The sequence below is a fragment of the Pseudonaja textilis genome, chromosome Z, assembly GCF_049901715.1.
Source record: "Pseudonaja textilis isolate UNSWEBS1 chromosome Z, rPseTex1.2, whole genome shotgun sequence".
In the NCBI taxonomy this organism is placed as follows: domain Eukaryota; kingdom Metazoa; phylum Chordata; class Lepidosauria; order Squamata; family Elapidae; genus Pseudonaja; species Pseudonaja textilis.
In genome coordinates this window covers 77972681-77994496 of record NC_142008.1, presented here as the reverse complement: position 1 = coordinate 77994496, position 21816 = coordinate 77972681, and the positions used below count along the sequence as shown (strand labels likewise).

The 21816-nt window shown below is 37.7% G+C and overlaps 1 protein-coding gene across 7 annotated transcripts in view; it reads right to left on the bottom strand.

Annotated features, from left to right (window-relative positions):
- Positions 1 to 21816, bottom strand: part of VWC2 (von Willebrand factor C domain containing 2) — a 97774-nt gene that overhangs the window by 65078 nt on the left and 10880 nt on the right. For all 7 annotated transcript variants that reach the window (XR_015740298.1, XR_015740299.1, XR_015740297.1 and 4 more), the window contains one exon: positions 37 to 166. Coding sequence is in view for 3 of the 7 variants with exons in the window: in XM_087917490.1 (XP_087773616.1) it covers positions 37 to 166 (130 nt within the window). In the remaining 4 variants the exon portion in view is untranslated. The remainder of the gene's footprint in view (positions 1 to 36; positions 167 to 21816) is intronic.

The following is a 21816-nucleotide window of genomic DNA, read 5'->3' as shown; positions in this document are numbered from 1 at the left end:
AGTGCTTAAGCACAAAAATTTGCATCTGTTACCTACCATTTTTGCAGATGGGGCAACATTGATCTGGTTCATATACAGGGTCTACGCAATCAGTCTGAGGACAAGCAGACACAGTGCACACTACTTCACCATTGGCTTCACAGCGACATTTCTCACAAGATGAAACCTAAAAATAAATCAAATCACAATTAAGGTCAAGGTGCTAAGAATCCTTGATTTAACTCTCAATCTTTTTTTTTCCTGCTGGGTCTTTGAGGTCCACCAAACTGAGAGATAGAGAATATAATTGCAGAATGGTGACTCAAGGGTTACAGCAAAATTATATACAGATAGTCCTCAACTTGCGACCACAATTGAGCCCAAAATTTATGTTGTTGAGGGAGAAATTGTGAGTTTTGCCAAATTTTATGACTTTTCTCACCACATTTGTTAAGTGAATCACTGCAGCTGTTAAATTAGTAACACGGTTGTTAAGTGAATCTGGTGTCCCCATTGACTTTGCTTGTCAGGTTGCCAAAAGATGAACATATGACCCCAAGACACAGCAACTGTCATAAATATGAGTCAGTTGTCAAGCATACAAATGTAAATCATGTGACCATGGGGATGCTGCAAAGGTCATAAGTAAGAAAAATGGTCATAAGTCACTGTTTTCAGTAATGTAACTTTGAACAGTCACTAAATGAATTGTTGTAAGTATATGTATATGTGTGTGTGTGTGTGTGTGTGTGTGTGTGTGTGTGTGTGTATAAATGGTATTCAGCTTTGCTTGGGTATTTTCCCACATCATTATAGTTGTGCTTTCAAAGTTGTAGCAACGTTTTGGCAGAATCTCATCTGCCATCATCAGGCTTCTGTATAGTGTTCATCTGTATTACCACTGCTTGATAATCAACATACATATAGTTGTTTCTACCTTCAGGGAATGGCTGATAATTGGTGTAAATATTTTTAAAAAGTTGGAGCCAATACACTCCCTATGGTAAGCCAAACTTCTTTGTTAGCTTTCCACAAACAAAGTCATCAAGGTTGTGGTTGTCCCAAAGGTGCTTTTTCAGGAGGCAACTGGGTTTCTTGGTTTTTCTTTGAAGACGTTTCCTTCTCAACCAAGAAACTTTTTCAGCTCTGATTGGGTGGTGGGAAATGGAAAGATTTATACTCCTTGCAGACACTTGGTTATTTGCATTCTTTTAGAGAGTCGTTAAGGCCACTTGGAGGTTTATCTGTATCCTCAGGGTCACCTGAGTAGTGAAAATAGGTATGGAGCCTTCTTGGTTGAAGGATGTTTTCTGCCCTATATCCCTTCACTGTTGAAGACAGGCACAGGCTCTTGGGCATGAGTCTGTGTTGTCTGCATCTCAAACTGAACTGGAAATGGTTCGTACAGTCCTCAATTTTTCTGGAAAATTTGTTCATAAGCCCACAAATAGTGATAATCCCAAAGTTCATAGCTAAAATCTATGGAGATTCTCAGTCATCCAGATCATGATTGTACCAAAGGTGCTTTTTCAGGAGGCAATTGGGCTTTCTTGTTTTTTCTTTGAAAATGTTTCCTTCTCAACCAGAAGGACCAGAAGAACCAGAGCCTCTTCAGCTCTGACTGGATGGTAGGGAATGGAAGGATTTGTATTCCTTGCAGACAGCTGGTTATTTGCATTCTTTTAGAGAGTCATTAAATCAGAGCTGAAGAAGCTTCTTGGATGAAAAGTGACACATCTTCAAAAAAAAAAAAAACCAAGGAAGTCCACTTTATAAAGCTTTAGTAATACCGCACCTGGAATACTGCATCCAGTTTTGGTCACAACATTACAAAAAAGATGTTGAGACTTTGGGAAAAGTGCAAAGAAAAGCAACTAAGAAGATTAAAGAGATTAAAATATATGAAGAATAGTTGCAGGATTCGGCTAGCCTAGAGAAAAGAAGGACTGGGGTGGGGTGGGGGAGACATGATAGCAGTATTCCAGTATTTCAGAGGCTGCCACAAAGAGGACTGGGTCAATTTATTTTCCAAAGCATCAGAAGGCAAGACAAGAAACAGTGGATGGAAACTAATCAAGGAGAGAAGCAACCTGGAAGTAAGAAGGAACTTCCTAACAGTGAGGACAATTAACCAGTGGAACAGCTTGCCCTCAGAAGTTGCAGGTCCTTCATTACTGGAGATTTTTAAGAAGTGACTGTGTTGAGGTTATTCCCCGTTAGGAGAAAGAGTGCACTCAGGGAAATGTAGTGAGAGTGATGCTGAATAACATACAACCAACATACAGATACACTGAATAGTAAAAAGTAGGTTTTACTTCCAGTAATTGGGTAAACGAAGTCCAACAAACAGTTCAAATCATACACAGTCAAAGCAGTTAGTATCAGTCCAGGGATAATCAAAAAATGAAGTCAAGTATCATAAATAAAGTTCAGTAAATGGAGTTTGCTAACAGTTGCAAAACTCACAGCAATCTGAGCAGAATGACGATCAGGCAATGCGGCAAAACAGGAAATACAAGGAGAAAGAAACCAGGTTTTGGGGCCATCTTATGGCCGTTGGAGGAACCTCAGCCAATCACAATTACAGCAGTCTCTTAAAGATACAGTATTAAATTATTAACCTGGTTAATATATCTCCAACCCAACTGCTAGGTGACTATCATTTCTAACATTCTCCCCTTTGTGTAGAACAATATATAAAGCTTTACAGTTTAAGTCCATATTCTTCACAGCAAGCCTTATGTTTTACAGTGCGCCTTGGGCTTTCGTAAAATGATCTGCAATGTTATTCTCTGACATGCAGTACTCCAGTATAATCATTTTACTTTGAACACATTGTCTCACATTTAGATATCTTAGATCTTGTTTTTACGGAGAGATTGGAAGCCATCTGAATTGCTGATTGGTTGTCTTCATACAAAACAATAGGTTCCTTTACATTAATTCCCATATCAATCAATAGTTGTTTATAACAAACTAAATCCGTACATAATAGCGACAAACATGAGAATTCAGCCTCCATTGTTGATAAGCTTAGATGTTTTTCTCGAATAGACCGCCATCCAATTAACACCTTTCCTAATAATACTACAGTACCTGATGTTGATTTACACGTAGGTACATCTGTAGCAAAACTTGCATCAGCATATGCAGTTAAACTTAGTTCATTCTTAGGCTCTAAATATAATGCATCATGCATTGTTTGTTTAAGATACCTCAACCCCAGCTTAGCAGCTTGCTAGTGCCTTTCAGTTGGCTCAGTATTAAGCCTCGCTAATTGATTGACCCTATATATCTGGCCTTGACCAATTACTAAGGTAAGCTACCAATTAAAGATTGATAAATATCTTTATCAAAAACAGGACTTTGCACATCACTGTGGCTAAACTCCTGGCTCATTGATGTTTTAGCCAGTTTATGAAGTTCCATTTTAAAATGCTTTAGTAACTGGTTAGTTTTATCTGCCTGTGAGATTTTATATCATCACCTAGTTTTATCTATTTTTAAACCAAGACACTGTTTAATCTCTCCTAAATGTTTCATTTTAAATTTCTTCTCTAACAGTGAAATAATCTCAGTAGCTTCTTGCTCAGTCTTAGTGATTAATGCTATGTCATCAGTAAACAATAGCAACAATGAAACTACACCATCACTTTTTTGAATAAACATGGATCAGCCATTCCAGCTACAAAACCTATCTTAGTTAATTCCTTCATTATGCACTGGTTCCATTCATAGCCTGATTGCTTTAAGCCATAAAGACTCTTTTTTAATCTCCAGCAATCAGTATTATTATCAGTTGTTATACCTAAAGGCTTTTTAAAATATATATATATGTTGCAACGGTGCATAAAGATATGCCGTCTCCACATCTAAATGGTTTATTGTGTATTTATTTTTTTTAGCTGCCCACACTAATGCTGCTCGTAATGTGGTAACTGCCTTCAGACTAGGTGCAAACACCTCATTGTAGTCATTGGCTGACTGATCAAACCCCTGTGCTACTAACCTGGCTTTATGGGTAACAGTCCCATCCACACCTGTCTTAATTTTATAAATCCACCTACACCCTATGGCATACTTACCTGGTGGTAACCTGGCATTTCCATATATTTCCAAACTTTGTAAAGATTTCAGTTCCTTATCCATTGCTTCCTGCCAAGCAGCCTGATCCTTAGCAGGATACAGTTCCAGGTCATTACAGTTAGTAGGAACTGTATTTACTTGGCATACTATACTTGCCTGATATCTATCTGGTGGTCGTATTACATGGGTTGAACGTCTAGGCAACTCAGGGTTTACTGGTGGACTCTTCTGTTCCACCTGCTCCTGTTCTATACCTCCTCTTGTGCCTGTTCTTCCTCTTTAATGGCAATTGATGGTTTAACTACCTCATCATTAGGGACTATTTGGATGTTGATAACAACATCATTGTTGGATTCTTGTTCTAGTTTATGCCACCCAACATGCTCAAGAAATTTAGCACTAGTGCTGCAGTAAATATTAAATGTGCCTTGATCCCAGAATCTAAATGATCTATGGTTGGCCTCGTAACCTATGAAAAATAATTTCCTGGCTCTATGTTGCCCTTTAAGTCTTACTTGTGTGGGAATATGCACCCATGCTGGAGCTCCCAATGTGTGTAGATAACTTAAATTTGGTTTTCTGCCATGCCAACGAGTGAATGGCAATTCTCCAATTGTTGTGTTCACCACATTGTTTAACACACGGTTGCTACACATTATAGCCTCGCCCCACAGTGTTTCAAGCAAATCTGAATCAGATAACATAGTGCGACCATGGCTTGTGACATTGCCCCCCTTCATTCCATAAACAAGTCATGTTGTGGCCTGTAAGGTGCAGAATGCTTATGCTCGATACCAGCCAATTTCAACATCATTTGGAATCTATTGTTAATAAACTCAGTCCTGTTGTCTGTAACTAAAGTAATTACCTTACATTTCATTTTTCCTTCTGCAAACCTTAGCCAATTAAAGAAATGTTGGAACGTTTCTGTTTTGATTTTCATTAAATAGCAGAAACCATACCGTGACTAATGGTCCATTATGCTCAAAACATAGCAGGCACCTCCCAAACTGGGTTTCTTAGGACCAATTATGTCAGCAAAAACAACCTCTAAAAGTTCTTTGATCTTAAACCCATTCAGTCTGTTTGTTGGAATAACCTTGCTTTCTCCTGACTACAGGCATTACAGTTTAAATACTTGCTACAAGGTTTTAATTTTACTCCCTCTGACAACTCAACAGTTTGTTTCAGCATTTTAAAATTAATGTGCCCCAGACCTCTATGCAGTAAATGTATACATTCGCCATGTGGCTTAACATTGTTATAAACCCAGTTAGCCATCTGCAACTGGTCATCATGTATCACATATAAATCATTCTCTAAAGTAGCAGTAACATTTTTACTCTCTAACTGAGGGAAAAACAACCACAAGAAGAGGATTTGTGTTCAACTGCCTATATTGTTAGGAAATGTTTTTCTTGTGGTGCTAGGGGACATATAGCTAGATTCTGTAAGAAGGGAAAATGACAGAATACTGGTAATCACCAGAAGGCTAAGAAGAATGTTAATCTAGCTATGTCTAGCAATTCAACTGTAAAACATAATTTGTGGGTAGTTGATAGTGGAGCATTGCAGTGCATTACTATAGATAGAGAGAGGTTTATAAAGATGTCTACGAGTAAGCAACATGTATCATTGGCAAATGGATGGAAGATGAAAGCATCTGGTGAAGGTACTGCATATTGTTCTTGTGTAAATGAACATTTAACTATGTTATATGTACCTAAACTGAAATTTAATTTGTTATCAGTAAGGGCTTTAGTTAATATTGGTTATGTAGTAACTTTTAGGGGAGATAACTGTATAATAGAGAAAGAGGGTAAAAGTGTTACTGCTACTTTAGAGAATGATTTATATGTTATACATGATGACCAGTTGAAGATGGCTAACTCAGTTTATAACAATGTTAAGCCACATGATGAATGTATACATTTACTACATAGACGTCTGGGGTACATTAATTTCAAAATTCTCAAACAAACTGTTGAATTATCAGAGGGAGTAAAATTAAAACCCTGTAGTAAGTACTTAAACTGTAATGCCTGTAATCAGGAGAAAAGCAAGGTTACTTCAGTAAACACTGAATGGGTTTAAGACCAAAGAACCTCTAGAGGTTGTTTTTGCTGACATAATTGGTCCTAAGAAACCCAGTTTGGGAGGTGCCTGCTATGCTTTGAGTTTAATGGACCATTACTCATGGTACGGTTTCTGCTATCTCATGAAAAACAAAACAGAAACATTCCAACATTTCTTTAACTGGCTAAGATTTGCTGAGAGAAAAATGAGGAGTAAACTGATTACTTTAGTTACTGATAACGGGACTGAGTTTATTAACAAGAGATTCCAAACAATGCTGAAATTGGCTGGTGTCAAGCATAAAAGTTCTGCACCTTACAGACCACAACGTAACTCGTTTGTAGAACTAAGAGGGAAAACATTACAAGCCATGGCTCGCACTATGTTATCTGATTCAGGTTTGCCTGAAACACTGTGGGTGAAGCCATAATGTGTAGTAACCATGTGTTAAACAATGTAGTTAACACAAAAACTGGAAAATTGCCATTCACTCGTTGGCATGGCAGAAAACTAAATTTAAATTACCTACACACATTTGGAGCTCCAGCATGGGTGCATATTCCCTCATAAGTAAGACTGGAAGGGCAACATAGAGCTAGGAAATTATTTTTTGTAGGTTATGAAGCCAACCATAGATCATTTAGATTCTGGGATCAAGGCACAGCTCATGTTTATTGTAGCGCTAGTGCAAAAATTCTTAGCACATTGGGTGGGATAAACTGGAACAGGAATCCAGCGATGATGTTATTATTGACACCCAAATAGTCCTAAAGATGAAATAATAAACCACAAATAGCCATTAAAGAGGAAGAACAGGAGGAAGTAGGAGAACAGGCACAGGAGGAGGTAGGAGAACAGGAGCAGGTAGCACAGATGAATCCATCAGTTAGCCCCGTATTACCAAGACGTTCAACCCAAGTAACACGACCACCTGATAGATATCAGGCTGGTATTTTATGCCAAGTGAATACAGTTCCAAATAACTATAATGAACTAAAACTGTATCCTGCTAAGGATCAGTCTGCTTGTCAGGAAGCAATGGATAAGGAACTGGAATCATTAAAAAAGTTGGACGTATACGAAAATGTTAAGTTACCATCTGGTAAACATGCCATAGGATGTAAATGGATTTATAAACTGAAGACAAGTGTGGCTGGGATGTTACCCATAAAGCCAGGTTAGTAGCACAAGGGTTCAATCAGACAGCAAATGACTATGATGAGGTGTTTGTGCCTAGTCTGAAGGCTACAACATTACAAGCAGCATTAGTGTAGGCAGCTAAGGAGAAATACATTATAAATCATTTAGATGTAGAGACGGCATATCTGCATGCACTGATACAACACACTATATATTTAAAGAAACCTTTAGGTATCAAAAATGATAATACAACTGATTGCTGTAGATTGAAAAAGACTCTTTATGGCTTAAAGCAATCAGGATATGAGTGGAACCAGTGTATAGTTAAGGAATTAACTAAGATAGGTTTTGTAGCTGGCATGGCTGATCCATGTTTGTTCAAAAGGGAAAGTAATAGTGTAATTTCATTATTGCCATTGTTTACTGATGGCATAGCATTAATCACCAAAACTGAACAAGAAGCTACTAGTATAATATCACTGTTAGAGAAGAAATTTAAGATAAAAAGGGTAGGTGAAATTAAACAGTATCTTGGCTTAAAGATAGATAGAACTAGGAGAGGATACAAAATCTCGCAGGCAGATAAAAATTAATCAATTACTAAAGAATTTTAAAATGGAACTTTGTAAACTGGCTAAAACACCAATGAGCCAGGAGTTTAGCCACAGTCATGTGCAAAGTCCTGTTTTTGATAAAGATATTTATCAATCTTTAATTGGTAGCTTACCTTAGTAATTGGTCAAGGCCAGATATAGCATACTGCGTTAACCAATTAGCGAGGTTTAATACTGAGCCAAATGAAAGGCGCTAGCAAGCTGCTAAGGGTGTGTTAAGATATCTGAAACAAACAATGCATTATGCATTGTATTTGGAGCCTAAAGATGAACTTAGTTTAACTGCATATGCCGATGCAAGTTTCGCTACAGACATAAATACACGTAAATCTACATCAGGTACTGTAGTATTATTAGGAAAGGTATTGATTGGATGGAGGTCTATTCAACAGAAACATTTAAGTTTGTCAACAACAAAGACTGAATTCTCATGTTTATCTTTATTATGTACAGATTTAGTTTGTTATAAGCAACTATTAATTGATATGGGAATTGATGTAACAGATTCTATTGTTGTTTATAAAGACAACCAATCAGCAATACAGATGGCTTCAAATATTGCTGTAAAGACAAGAAGAAAACACACAGATTTAAGATATTTAAATGTGAGACAATGTGTGGAAAGACGATTAAGCTGGAATACTGTATGTCAGAAAATAACATCACAGATCATTTTACAAAAGCCCAAGGCTCTGTAAAGCATAAGGCTTGCTGTGAGGATTATGGACTTAGAATGTAAGGTTGTGTATATTGTCCTACTCAAAGGGGAGAATGTTAGGAATGTAAGGCACCTAACAGTTAGTTGTGTTGGAAAATATATAAACCACAATTGGCATTTTAATACTGTCTCTTTAAGCAAATGTTAAAATGGTAATTGGGTGTGGTTCCTCAAATGGCCATAAGATTGAGCCTAAAACCTGGTTTGTTCTGTTCTGTTCTGTAGAATGTTGCTGTCCCTATTGACTGTTATTCTTGGAGTTGATGTAAGTCTGTTACTGAACTGTTTTTGATACTGGACTTTGTTATTTGGATTATCCCTAGACTGAAAACTGACTGCTTTAACTGTAAATGGCTTGGATTGCTTGTTTGGACTTTGCTTAAACATTTATTGGGAGTAAAAACCTACATTTTACTATACAGTGTAGCTGTGTGCTGTGTGTGTGTTATTCTACACTACTCTCATTATGTCTCCCTGTGTGCGCTCATTCTCCTAACGGGGAATTACCTCAACAGACTTGTTGATGGGTCTTTTGCCATCTTTACTAGGACAGTAACCCACAATTAAACAATAAACAGCTGTCTGTATATGGTACTGTGTATTCACACTAACTCTCAGTTATCTGAGCCTCGTATGGCCTGGGCCCATAACCAGTGTTGAGGTCCCCGTTAGGAGAATGAGTGCACTCAGAGAAACATAGTGAGAGTGATGTTGAATGTCACTATGATTGGATCGCTGGTGATCCCAACTTCAAGCTGTATTGATACACACAACTGTATAAAATATGAATTTGTTAATTCACAGCCTGATAATACATAAATCTGCAGACCTGGTAGATGAGGGTAATCTTATGGATGAGCGTAATATTGCTCTCTTGGGATTGCTCTTTAGGTATTCAGGTCCTTCAGCAATTTGAATACTAAGATTGGGGGTATGCGGCAGTGATCTTGAGAGAAAATTTCCTTATAACCAGGATCTCTGTGTCTGAGGTTGTGGTGAAAGAAAACTTATACCTGTATGTTAAATACAAATATGTTAAATAAAGCAGCAAAGACAAGTTGGAAAATTTACTGCTGCTCAGTGGAATTGTTGCCTATATACCTGCTCAACATTATCCCTTAGCTAATGTCAAATCACCACTTTTCATACTGAATGACTTCAACATCCATGCCCTGCAGGAAGACAAGAGTGCAGGATTTCATGATATTAATTATACCAGACCACAAATATTTTGCTTTCTGAACAATTTGGGGTGTATAGATTTTTGGCTGCTAATCACAAACATAACCTTTAATTTAACTTATCACATACCATGTATAAAGTCTTCAGTTTTTATACAATGGCAGTATACACCTTTCAGTATCTGTTAGCTATGCTGCATTCATGAAAGAAACATACAAAAACATGGAATGGTTGTTGAAGTATGTGCAATATGCCAAGTACAATGAATATCTGTTATGATCTAAAAGTAGTAGCTCTGCTGCTTGGGATGCCGCTCAGATATACCATGTACTGTTGCTACTTACATGAACAGATAGACATGCAAGAGAGTCACATTACATTAAAAAGAAATTACTAAGAAGGAATTTGGTTCCAGGACAGAAAATGTAGCATATGAACCACTTATTGACCTGACAAAAATATTTTTCCTTTTCTTTACACGAAACTCAGACTGATGAAAAGTTTTGTGTATAAGAACAGTGAAGGTTTTCGTTAATTGAGCCCAGGTTTCCAAGAGTAACTGATGCCAGGATTAAGGAAGGTATTTTGTTGGTCCACAAATCAGATATGACATCAATGACAAATGGTTTGAAGATCTGTTACTAGGGCCAGAGAAAATTGTCAGGAAAGCATTCAAGGATGTTGCTAAGAATTTTCTTAGCACAAAATCATTCAGCTGGTTGACATACTTCTTATACCATACAAGACCATCAAGTGCAACATATCACTGAAGATTCATTTTCTGCATTTACTGGGACTTGGTTCCTGAAAATGTAGTTTCAATCAGTGACAAAAACACACTAAAAGTTTTCACCAGGACATTGTCACAATGGAAAAACAGTGTTGAGGCTACTAGAATCTACCAATGCTAACTGACTATTGTCGGCGACTGCAGTGAGATGTATCAGACACTGAGTACAAATAAAAATCAGCAGCAAAACATTTTTGGCCATCTTGAACTGATGCAGCATGCCAGAAATATTATGTAACTAAAAACATTACAGTTATTAAAATTTAACTTTGTATTTCTGAAGATTCCTACATAATACAGTTACTCTGAAATTGTATTTGTCACTTCGAAGGTTCTATAACAATAATCAAAAGTTTTTCAGGAAATGAACTTTTGAAATAATTTGTTGTTTGTTGTTATGACTACGGGTCTGTACCAAATAATCCTGACCCAAATATATAAGCAGCCACATGGATGACCATATGTTTGAAAGAAGTTATTTAATTCAACATTATGCAAGCACAAGTAATAGAACCAAGAGTTTTGGACATTAAGAGAGCTAATTTCAATAAACTTAGACTGAGCTTGGGAAGGATCCCATGGATGAGAATCTTCAAGATGAAACCAACCCAAGAAGTTTGGAAAACTTTGAAAAGTGAGATTATAAAAGCTGAGCCTAACACAATATGAATGAGGAAGAAAAATAACAACTATCAACCCTCCCCCCAGCATGGCTGCATAAAGAACTCTCTGATAAATTAAAAGACAAAAAGGACAAGTATGAAGAGTGGAAAGAGAGGCACATAACCAAGGCACAATATCAGCAAATAACTCAAGCCTGCAAAGATGGAATGAGGAAAGCTAAGGCTCAAAATGAACTAAGGCTTGCCAAAAAGTCAATAATAACAAAAAAAAGAGGTTCTTTCAATATGTAAAAAACAAGAAAAAAGTCAAGACAATGATTGGTCCATTAATGGGACAAAATGGCAAGAAGGTGACAAGCAACAGGGAGAAAGCAGAAGTGTGCTTAACTCGTTTTTTCATCTGTCTTTACACAAAAGGAAAAAACAATCCAATCTATCAAGCAGTACTGTAACAACAGATTAGGAATACAAGTTAAAATAGGCAAGAAAATGGTAAGTGAGCACCTGTCCACCTTAGACAAATTCAAATCACCAGGAACGGATGGATTACACTGCAAGGTTTTGAAGGAACTGGCAGATGTGATCTCAGAACCACTGAACTATATCTTTCAAAGATCCTGGAGCATTGGAGAACTGCCAGAGGACTGGAAAAGACCTGATATAGTTTCCATCTTCAAAAAATAAAAAGAAATAGATTCAGGAAACTACACCTATCAGCCTGACCTCAATACCTGGGAAGATTCTGGAAAAGATAAGCAACAAATCAGCGAATACCTAAGGACATACAAAATCATAACTGAAAGCCAACATGGGTTTGTCAAAAACAGATCATGTCAGATCAGGGGTATCAAACTCACAGAGTCACATTGTCGAGAATAGCCGGGAGGCGGGGCTGGGTGTAATAAGTGATGTTGAGTTGGTCATGCCCACCCAGTCACATGACCACCTGGCCACGCCTACCCAGCCAGTCATTATGGCAGAAAACCAGTTGTTAATTATTTGAATCCCACCACTGCAGCCAAGTGCTGAAAATGTAATCAAATACCGGGTTTGTATTATCACATGTAGTGGACATGTCCAAAGGCAAAAAAAATACACATATGGTTAGAAAAAATAGTAAAGCAACATACAGATCTAAAACCAGAAAAATGCAATAAAGGGAATACATATTTAATTCTACATGTGTTAACAGCAGCTAGAATTGTGTTTGCATATTTTTCCACAATGGAAAAATGAAGAGATCTCTATAGATGAAAATGTAATTAAAAAAATATTAGAATATGTAGAAATGGATAGACTAACACTCAAAATTAAAGAGAAGGAAGAAAGTGAATACTACTTAACATGGGATTTGTTTTATCAATGGCTAATTAGAGAAATAGAAATTGGAAATTTAAAAGCATTAGAGAATGATTAAGTACATAGAAGATTCACTAAAATAGATAAGTAAATACTATTATTATTATGTGACGATGATTGTTATGAATATTATTGTTATTATTATTTCTCAAAATCAGCTGTACCCAAACAAAACATTATTTATGTAAACATTAATTTTTTATGTTTAATATTAAAATATATATATATATTTTAAAAAAGATTACCAATTCCCTGCTTGGAAAAGAGCAGCATGCAGATATCTACCTAGCCACTGTGATCAGTCTGTACAGCGCATCCTTGATAAAACATCACATTTGACAATTTCTTGATTTTTTATTATTAGATTTTGAAATGGTGACAGGAGCAACATATTGCTATGCTGAGATTCAGGTTGGCCTGTACACTAAAATTTATAACTCTCTAGTAGATCTGTGACAAGGGGTTTTTCTTGAGTTTGTTGCTACTACCTATTGCATAAATGGAGGCCATGGCCAGTGGGAGGTGGTAGAGAGAAGAAAAGACCTCGCTCACCTCTCTTGAAGCATCAGTTCCAAGTCCTATCTGAAATGAACCTTGTAATGTTAACTTGTTAATGAGCCCTCATGAGTTTGAACTGCTGCAATGTACTCTATACTGGGATGTCTTTCAGTCTGTTTTGAAACTTGAGGTGTTTTGAAACTCAGATGCCTGTCTCACCAGTGCCATCTCCAACAATAGCATCTGAGTCACTCCCGCTTTTTCTCCCATCCCCGTTCCCGCAATAACAGGGAAAAAAACATTTTGAGGTACCCGGGAGCACTGCACGATCCTTTTTCATTTAATCCCAAGCAGCTGGTTGGGTGTGAGAAGAGCCGAGCGAGTGTCTCTGCCACTGCTACCCTTGATGCTCCAGCCTCGGGCTCTGCAAGTTTCCAAAAATCCCGGTGCGCAGCTCATTCCTGCATTCCAAGCATGCCTAGGCTGAGTTGCAGCTGTCCCTCTCTCACCAGCACCGTCTCCAACAGCAGCAGCAGCAGCAGTGGGAACCGTGGAAGTTACAGAGGCGGCTCCCTGCCCAAGAAGCAGCTGAAATACTGCCGGCAGACATCCACACCACCTCCCGCCCACTGACCGGGGCCTGCAGCAAAGGTGCTTGGCGGGAGTAGGGAGCCCTCCACCATAATTGGCCATTAGGAGTGGCTGGTGGCAAGGCGAGGCTGCCGCGGGGCGCTCTAGGCGAGGGTGCGCAGGGGGAGAAATTAATTCACCCCCCAAAAGACATCCTAGCATTTTTTTCGGGGCTCAAAAAAAAAAAATAAGACCCAGCCTTATTATATGAGAAACACGATAGTCCTATCCCCTGCTTGAACAGGAGACCCTATACCATTTGAGATAAATGGTTATCCAATTTCCTCTTGCAAATCTTCAAGGATGGAGGATCCATCACTACTGAAGGCAAGTCATTTCTGTTATCAATGTCAGAAAATGTATGCATAGTTCTAGATCAGAATGTTAAATTGGCAGCCCGTGGGCTGGATACATCATGCATAGACCATGCCCACCCAGCTCTGTGAAGGGAAAAAACATTGTGATACGTCACATGATGGCAACGTGATGCAGCAAGTTTGACATTTGTGTTTTAGATAGAATTGCTCTTTAATCATCCTTCATCTGTTACTTCTAGTCCTGCCTTCAGGTGTTTTGCAGAGTAAGTCAACCTCCTCTTCTCTGTAACAATCTTTCAAATACTGTAAAACAGCTATCATGCTACCCCCTACTATTTCTTTTTGATAGGTTAGACATACCCACTTCCCTTAACTATTCATCAGAGTCTAGTTTTCAGATTCCTCACTATCTTAGTTGCTCTTCTCTGCACTCTTTCTAGGGACTGAATATCTTTGTATCATGGTGTTCAGAACTGAGTGCAGTATTCCAAGTGTGACCTCACTAGTACAGTATTGAGTGGTATTATCACTCCTTGTAATTTTGATACTATACTTCTGTTGATGCATACGAGGAAAGCTTTAGGGGCAATTACAGCACACTGCTGGTAAATGGTGGTCCATTATAACACCTATCACAGTTAATACTGTTGAATCACGAACTACCTATTCTATACCTGCGCATTTGGTTTTTCCTTCCTAAGTGCAATACCTTACTTTTCTCACCACTGAACTTCATTTTACTAGATATAATGCAATGCTCAAGCCTGTCAAGATCATCCTAAAGCCTTAGTCTACCTTCTAAAGTGTTAACTTAGTGTCATCTGCAAATTTTATGAGTTCCCCTTTTATTCTCTTGTAAAAATCAGTTATGAAGATATTGAAGGCCTAAGAGAAAACCTACTGTGTGCTTCCTTCCATGTAGATGAAATTCCATTGAGGACTACATGTTGAATGTGTGTCAATCAGTTGTGAATTTATCTGTTGTTTTTTTAGCCAGAAGCCCTTCATTTAAGTAATGTAGACCATAGTCTAGGAATCCAAAATTCTTTCAACAGCACTGTTATTTAAGCCAGTGGTTTACTTTTAAAATGCTCCATTCCTTCATTGGATGTTGACATTCTATTGGAAATACATGAAAACTCCACCTGTGTACCTATATCTGAGGCAGAATAGCTTCTTTGATAGTCTAGTTTACAAATTGCTGATTCAATTCTCTGAGAAATCAGTCTCCTATCACTAATACATACTTTTTTCCCTTGGAGAAGTCTGGTCTACTTTTCTCGTTGTCACTGGTACATTTGATGATGTCCCTTTTTCAGATGTCTGCACACTTTCTTTCAGAGGAAGGGTATGAAATTAATTATTCAGCTATAGCGGGGCTGGACTGGACTGCAGGGGTATTGCCATCATGTTTTTTTTTCCTATAAGTGATATTGGTTTATTTCTAAAAGTTATTTCTTTATGGCAATTTTTTGTTCCTTGTTGTATTCAGTCTTCCTTTAATTTTAGTACCTTGTTTGAGTCTCAGAGTGACTAGACTTGCCTCTAGACCAGAGGTGTCAAACTTAAAGCCCGTGTGCCAGCTTTGGCTCACCGAGTGCTTAAATCCAGCCTGTGGGGCCGGCCTGGAAATATCAAAGGACAGGCCCATGGTGCCTCGGGTGGCTAAAATGGGCCACCTGCGCCCCCCCCCACTGCATTTTCACCCTCCATGGGCTCCTGCAGCACTCTGCTGGCCAAGAAATGGGTCTAAAATGAAAGGCCCAAAATGGACAAAAAACAGGCCACACAGCCTGTTTTTGGCCAGCAGAGTGCTGCAGGAGGCCATGGAGGGCAAAAATGAGCTGCAGGGGGACTGTGCATGGACCCCTCATGTCCTGTTTTGGCTGGCAGGGTGCTGCAGGAGGCATCTGTTCCACTCCCCTTCCACCCTCCACCACCAGCACACAGAGGAGTATAATGCTGCTCCAGCCCTTTAAGAAGTCCAGTTTGACACCCCTGCTCTAGATCATTTATGTTTTTGTTGAGTAATTCAATTACTGGTAGTTTACATTTGATACAGATAAAGGCAGCCTTATCCCATGTGAATCTTTAGTCCATGTCCTCCTATGCAGTACTATAATTTAGAAAGTTAGTGGAATCCCTGCTCAAGATAGTCCTTTAATTTGTCTTAATATTATATTCAACATCTTTTATTAGATAAAGATCCTGAAAATAATGTATGTTGTGGCTAAATCTGCATTATTAGCATGCAAAATCAATGAACAATTAATTGCTGTAGACTAGTTAGGGGTAATAAATTTTACCACAGCACCATAATTAATCTCACCTTTCTATTATAATTATTATAATCAGGCTACCTCATTTCATGTCTTGTTTTGATCTGACAATAAATATTTGATTTATTAATTAGATCATATACTTACATTAATATGGTTGTTTAGTAATTCCAATTATTTAGCTGGAATTATTTAGTTTTATAGTTTCTATTGTTATATCATAAACTTTATTTTAATATGAGATAAAATGTAGGCCTTCATTATTCCCCATAAGGGGAATATATCTTTATTAATGTCTAAAACCACAAATTTGAATTAACTTTTATATCATATTACATGAAATTAATTTTATTTATAGACAACTTTATAGATTTAGGTGTTAGAGATATTTATCTTATTATACACTATTGGGGTTAGGCAGCTGTGTAACAAATCTGAATAAATAAGCAATGTTATGCTAGGCAATAACTTTAAAGAGTTTGAACTATATTTACTGATGTGTTAGCAGTTTACTCTCTCTACAAAGTATTCCTTTCAATACTAGCCATAAAACAAGCATAATCCATCTTCCAGGATCATATATTTCAATGAAACTTTCATGGATAGCTTTTTCATGTTTGTAAAACAATGACTATGCTTATGATCTCATTTCATCTATCATTTGCTTTACAGAGCTTCAAAGGTTGTAACAGCAAGAATTAGTTGTAAGATTACTTTTTCATCACTAATGTAATTGCTAAATTAGGACTATCTGTATATTTAAACATTCAGATACTGGGCATGGACAGTGTCAGCCATCATTAGTGCTCTTTGACAATCCGGTCTCCCTGACTAAAGATGTGCTTAAAATACAACGAAAAACACTTGTAAACAAATATAATGTGTGAGATGATAGTATGATTACTGATGACAACAGATAAGATTCTAATTTCATGATCAAAATGACATACATTAAACTCTGATTTTAACAAAGAGTCCTCCCCAAAATGGCTGCTGTGGTGTAAGGGGATTCCCCCCGCCTCCTTATTCACTTTCTGCTGTGTTTGTTCCCACACTTGATTTTTTGGCAGCCTTATCCCTGGATTTGAAAACGGGCATTAGGATTGACCCAAGACAATTTTTGGACAGCTGTTGACCATCTGGGAGGGGAAATCTTGAAGACTGCAGCTTCCTGTGGAAGTAGCTGAAAAGTCAAAGGGCATTGCCATCCTCTGACCAGCAGCACTTTATCATTAGAATGGCTGGGATTTTTGAGTTCTTTTTTTGATTTTTTTTTCATATTTTTAAAGGTTAATTGGCTGGCTGAATGCTGTTTTATTTCAATACCTGCTGGATTCTTTCTATTTTGTGTTTTGCTTTTTTCCTTTGATTTATTTGACTGCTCTTACCAATTTTTGCTCTCCGTATGAAAACATGGCATGACTTTCAATTTGTATTTTATGAATTAGCAAAAAAAATGGATCAAAATACTCAAAAAATATGTTTTTGGCTTCTTCATTGTCTCCCTGCTCTCTCCCTGCTTTGAGTAACAATAGATGGTATTACAATGAGAAGGAGGAAGCTGACACCCAAGGGGATGCAATCTTCAGATGATTTTTTTTTCAAAAAGGGTTCGTCAACTTATAATATCTACGCAAGCCATCTTAAAAAACAAATATTAAACATTTCAAATCTATAAGAAGAATTTGTTTTCAAAGCAGCAGTTTTGTGAAGAAGAAATATAGGCACAGAAATAACACAAATAACATTAAGAAGATTTTTTTTCAGGTGTAATCTGACCAAGAAATAATATAGACTCAGAAATCATAAAGCCAACTACATACGCCTTCTGGAAGCTTAACACTGTGCTTTTATATAATAGCAGAGAATTTTCTGAGTGGATAAGTGGCAATTTTTTTTAGGGGTTTGATGGACAGTGGGAAATGCCTCTAATTGAGGAACAATTTTATCTGTTTTTTGGGGGGAAGATAAATTGGTTTGGAAACTTGACTTATGGTATTTAATCAATCAGCAATTGATAAGAGATGTTATAAAGAAACAAATGTGTTTGGGTGTCAGTATTGATTAGGATGAATATTTGGAATGATTGAGGACTGGAACCTTGGTAAATTTTTTACAAGTTGATCATAGTAAGTTTATTAATAGAAGATTTTGGAATTTCAGCTTTTTTTTTCTTATTAGTGTTTACACTTTCTATTATTCTCATACATTTACATAATATATTGCTTATTATTGTTTTTGCTAGGTGAAGGACGATTGGGTGGAGGCTCTGGGGCAAGGCCGGAGCCGGGAAATGGCATGTCCCCGGGGCCACGACCAAAGGCGAAGCAGGGGGGGCATGCTTACCTTTTGTGAGCAAAGCAGGTGTGGAGATTAGCTGGGCCCCATGGCGAAAGTGAGATATATAGGGCAGGGTGGGGCAAGCTGATGGGTGGAGTGAGCAGGAGAGGGTGAGCAGCAAGCAGGCAGCCAGTGAGACATGGTATTTGCCAGTTCTCCGAACAATTCAAAATGACGACGATGAAGAACCACTCTCCATGTGTTGAATAGCCCTACATCCTTATTTCGCTGCTCCTCTGTTTCTCCTCTGTGTAAACAGTCTCAACTGCTCTACTGGCATCCTGGGATATTGCAGGTGTTGGCTTGCACTGAGCATTATCTCCTCCCTTTCCTAGTAGACTCTCCAGCCATTTCTGTTCTTCTTCCAACAATCAGCCAGTCAAATATGTCATGGTTAAGTCCCTCTCTTGCATGGATTCTAAGGTAGTTACAAGAACATCCCATGAAGTGTCCAACGAACTGAGGACCACATATATCTTGTGTGCCTCAGTAAACATCATTCCTCTTTCCTCTAACTCAAGGAATGTTTTTCTCATAGCCTGCAGATGTGTGGTCATGCTCTCCCACGACTTCAGTTGTGCTTTATACAGTCTCCTTGTCAGCAACATTTTACTGCCCGCAGTCGCTCTAACATACACACCACGTAAAGCCTCCCAGAACTCTTTCACAGACTGGAGACCCCTCACGTGTACCAGCTGATTGTCCCCTAAAGCCAGAATTATGCTGGCTAATGCCTTTTCATTTCTTTTCCAGTCCCCATCATCCAGGATTGCTGGTGAATTAGTAACTATTGTCCATAATCCCTCCCTTTTCAGGTACACCTTTATCCTTAAACTCCAGGAGAGGTAGTTTGTCTTATTCAGCCAAGACACCACGACACCTCCTTCCATTATGCTAAAAGAAGCCATATTGCTTGTTTCTTTTACAAGCAATAATCACTAATAAACCATGATGCAGAACCCCTATGGCTGTGGTACAAGTTCTCACTGGGTTTTTCTTCTTTCTGGTTTCTCTACTCACTCTGGGCTTCTCTCTGAACTGGGCCCATAACCTGTCAGAGTGCACACATTGTGACTAGGTGAGACAACCCAGGAGCAAATACAGCACACAGGTTTGTATTTACATATAGTGGTTTTATTCCTACAAAAGCATACACACGCACAAGTACTTCGATACAGGCCTTGAACAAACAGCAATCAGTAATCAGCTACACCATGGAAGCACACATGGAGAGAGAGATACACCCTCACATGGTCTCTCTTATATTACAGCCTCTTAAAATAGTAGCAGTCGAATAACCCTGCTCACTGATTGCTATCATTGCATCATCATTATAACATTACAGTATTATTTCCCCACAACAATAATCATATAAAGGTGAGTTCAGCTGAGAAAAACAAGAAGCCCCAAATCACCTAATTGATTTTCCTACCTAAGGTGAAACTAGAACTGTCTCCTGATTTCTAGTCTGCTGCTTTAACCAAACTGGCATTCATGAAAGCAAAATATATTGCATTGTCCCACCTCAATGCTGACTAACTACAGTAGTATTACCCTACTTCCTGATCACATACTGAGCGTTATTTGCAGAAAATGGCTCCTAAAATCTTGTTTTATAGGATTAAATTTATTTCAGTCATTTTGCTATCTTTTAAATTTTTGGGATCTTACTGCTAATGTTAGATTAGCCAGTCATAAATCTGTTTCTGTTGTTTAAGACAAATACTTCACATCTAATTATTTTTTAACCCAAGTTCTTTCTTTACTTAGATTCTTCTTACATATCCTAAGAAACCCCATTCCCAGTAAGCACAGCTAGAGATGATGGAGACAGTTTAACAGAGGGTCCACTTTTACACTATATAGTATAGAGATACCCTTATAATTTCTATGCATGTTAATCTTTTTTATTAAAGCAGATTTTCCACAAAGTTAGAAATTATAGCCAACAATGAATATGGAAAGAGCACATAACAATAGAAATAAATCTCTGCTAATTTAGATAAGCTAACTTTATTGCCATTTTTTAAATTGTGATCACACTGGCCCCGCATTAAAAATGAAATTCTGTTGCCTGCTCTCAAGAGAAAGAATATATCCACCCAAACATATACATAACACACATATACATATGCTAAATACATACATAAATATATACTCATATATATATCTAAGCATGCAGTCAGTAGTCACTGGTTCATAGTTGTAAAGATTGGACAGGAAGATAGAGCCAACTATATCTGTTATCTAAAGAGACCCTTACATCCAGCCAACTTGCTTTTAAATTTTACCACATCATTCTTTGCATAAGGAATTAGAATTTAGAACTTTCATAAATGTAATTGTCAAAAAATATCCTCATAACTTTCCCCTCTTAAGTTCTATTTTTAGAGTTTGACACCGCTTCTCCACTAATCATTCGTTTGGCTGGAGATCAAAGTAAAAATGCTAAAAAATAATTTGGAAAGTTACACAGATAGTCCTCAACTTACAACCATTCATTTAGTGATCAATCAAAGTTACAACAGCATTGAAAAAAGTGACTTATGACTAGTTTTCATTTCAACTGTGGCAGCATCCCTATGGTCAAGTCATTAAAATTCTGGCACTTGGCCATTGGTTTCTATTTAAGACGTTTGCAGCATCTTGGGTTCATCTGATCATCAGCTGTAATTTCTTCAACTGGCTTCTGACAAGCAAAGTTAATGGGAGAAGCTAGATTTACTTAACAGCTGCATGATTCACTTAGCAACTGTAGTGATTTGCTTAACAACTATGGCAAAACAGTTTTAAAATGGATGCGATTCACTTCACAACTGCTTGCTTAGCAACAGAAATTTTGAGTCAATTGTGGTCATAAGTGGAGGACTACCTATACCACTAGCAACACAAAAGATTGATGGGAACAGTATCACATAAAATGTTTTAAATCTAAACCACTTTTTGTGCCACACAAAATGCAAAATTTATCCACATATTTATCCACAAAAATCTTGATAAAAATCAAGCCATTGTATTTTTGATCCATACTCAGTAACATAATTTCTATTTCACAAAAGTGAACTACAGCTTATATAACAATAAAGTTGGAGCTTCCCATGCGAGCGCAAGCACCCACCGCTTCCACAGCCCGGTTCTAATCTGGGGTGTTGGTTATTCTTGCCAGCTTGGTGTCATCTGCAAAT